This window comes from Austrofundulus limnaeus, unplaced genomic scaffold (genome assembly GCF_001266775.1).
Source record: "Austrofundulus limnaeus strain Quisiro unplaced genomic scaffold, Austrofundulus_limnaeus-1.0 Scaffold90, whole genome shotgun sequence".
NCBI classification, from domain to species: Eukaryota; Metazoa; Chordata; class Actinopteri; order Cyprinodontiformes; family Rivulidae; genus Austrofundulus; species Austrofundulus limnaeus.
Genome location: NW_013952492.1, coordinates 188,130 through 190,582, shown reverse-complemented (window position 1 = coordinate 190,582; position 2,453 = coordinate 188,130). Strand labels below are relative to the sequence as shown.

At 36.8% G+C, this 2,453-nt stretch overlaps 1 protein-coding gene across 1 annotated transcript; it reads left to right on the top strand.

Annotated features, from left to right (window-relative positions):
- Nucleotides 1–149: 149 nt before the first annotated feature.
- On the top strand, nucleotides 150–1,771 carry kxd1 (KxDL motif containing 1; the record flags this gene model as incomplete). Its single annotated transcript, XM_014012258.1, is given in 4 exon segments — nucleotides 150–261; nucleotides 378–530; nucleotides 612–658; nucleotides 954–1,771. Coding segments are annotated over 4 exon segments (546 nt in total). The 3' UTR covers nucleotides 1,202–1,771.
- Between the last annotated feature and the right edge of the window lie 682 nt (nucleotides 1,772–2,453).

Sequence of the window (2,453 nt, the reverse complement as noted above, 5' to 3'; positions counted from 1 at the left end):
GCTCAGATGTGAATCAATTACCTGATAAAAAATAACTGATTTGTTTAATTTCCTTCGATCTTGATTTAGTCTTTGCTCATTTTCAGTCCATGCTGTGTTTCTTTTAATTAATAAACTACTTATTTCTAATAATGAGTTTATGTTTACAGATTTCCTCTTCACGATGGTGGAGTCCACAGCTTCTGGTGTGTTCTGTAACAGGATGCTGAGCATGGTGAACTCTGAGGATGTGAATGCCATCATCCAGGCTCAGAGACACATGTGTGTATCAGTCTGATGCTGTGGCAGTACATTTAAAACGCAAAACTCTCCTGTGGGTGCAGATTGTATCTTGTACAAGGATCTTTGCAGATATAAATAATGTTCTGTGCAAACAGGCTGGATCGCTTTGAGAAAACGAATGAAATGCTGATCAACTTTAATGGGCTCTCGAATGTGCGACTGCAGCAGATGAACGAGCGCTTCCTGCTCCACACCCGCACCCTGGTAGAGATGAAGAAAGACTTGGACGGCATTTTCAGGAGGATCAGGTAAATCTTTGCTCTGCTGCTGTCAAACAGAGACAGACATACTTTACAACTTCTGATTTCTGCTGCCTTTATGTTCTCCAGGACATTAAAAGGGAAGATTGCTAAGCAGTACCCAGATGCTTTCAGCAGTAAGTCATCCATCCATCCATCCATCCATCCATCCATCCATCCATCCATCCATCCATCCATCCATCCATCCATCCATCCGTCTGCTAATTGCATTAAATAACATGGACAGGATTATTTTAATGTTTCAGTTTTTTTTACCCAGCTCCGTTTCTTTCTGACGTCAAACTGTAGATTTGCCAATAGCGTCTCAATTTATCGAAACTGATTAAATAAGTTATTCCCTCGCTGCTTTTTAAAGTTTGTCAATCAACCAAATGAACAAGTATTTTGTTTTAACTGACCTAAATATTACAGATGTGCACGAGTCGCCCATTTTGGACGACGACGATGACGAATTTGACCCAATGCCTCCAAGTTTTACCACAACAGCCACATCAGAGCAGAGCACAGAGTCCTGCGACACGAGTCCTGACGTGATTTCTCCCACCGTGAGCCGCTGCTCCGAGGATCTGTCTCAGGAGCCGGCCGACACGCCCACTTCTGCTGTCTTAGAGACAGCAGTCCTACGGGAAGAGGGTCCCGACTCTGCATCTGCAGAGTAGAGCGGAAATAGATTTCTGTCGCTTCAAACTGAAAGTTATTTAGCAGCAGGCTGTGTTGTAAATGTAAGTGAAGGTTGACCTTTGTAATATTTGTTTTATAGTGTTTAATCTGTTTACGGTCACATGCTTGATGTTAGAGATTTAAATAAACTCTCCAAGAGAATATTTATTTTATTTTTTTTTGACCTGGTTACTTGTTTTATGTCTGCAGCAACTAAGTCACACCAAAAATACTTGAAGTTGAATGTTTCTGAGTGTGTTGTAGTAGTGGTGAATCTGAGCAAAAGTGTTCAAATGATTATGTAAATGTAGGCAAGCTTACGTGTTGTTTTGGTTTGACTGAGGACACAAGTTTTCTTTCATGATGATGTAGTCAAAATGCACAAAATCTCATATTTTTAACCTGAATATAAGGAAGCGATTCTCAGTACGACCTAATATTTACCAATAATATTTGACAGGCACCTTTATAGAACCCATTTCTTAATGCCTTCATAACTGTTTACTCATGCTGTATATGTTTGAAAAGTAAAATAAACATTTCTGTATTAAAAGAGATATCTGTTGTTACTCTTGTCTAGATTGCATATATTTATTTTTTGTTTTTTGTATTTTACTCCAGTGCACCTATTAGCMATAATTTGTACACAAAATATTTATTTATACTGTATGCAGAGGTTTAAAGTAACTAAGTACATTTACTTTGTTAAAGCACTTAAGTATTTTTTTTGAGGATTTGTAATTTTACCAATTTAATAGCTACTTTTATTTCTATTTTGTTACATTTTAAAGCTAAAAATGATACTTTTACTTCTTTAAAATTTAACACCTTGTTACAGAATTAAATATGTTCAAACTCATAATGACAGACAATGTTTCTGCACTTTATAAAATAAAGTGTTGAATTTACTCAACAAAGTCAAGTCAGCTGGCTCCACCAAGCCTAGCTGAGTAAACTGAGCAAAGAATATATGTATATTGCTCAGTTTACTCAACCTGGCTTTGTGGAACCAGTTTGGTTCAATAAATTCAACAGTTTATTTCTTAGAGAGTGCGTAAATGTACTTCTGCTTTTACTTTCCCAATTTTGGTGAACAGTTTTATGACTTTTACTGTAGTAGTTTTCTCATCAGTCATCCTTGATTTCACTACTTTTGACAAAAAAAGAACTGTGACCTTTCTTTGTCATCAACCTTATTGTACTTCTTGTTAAATATTATTCACACAAATGCAAGTTCAGCAATAAAAGACC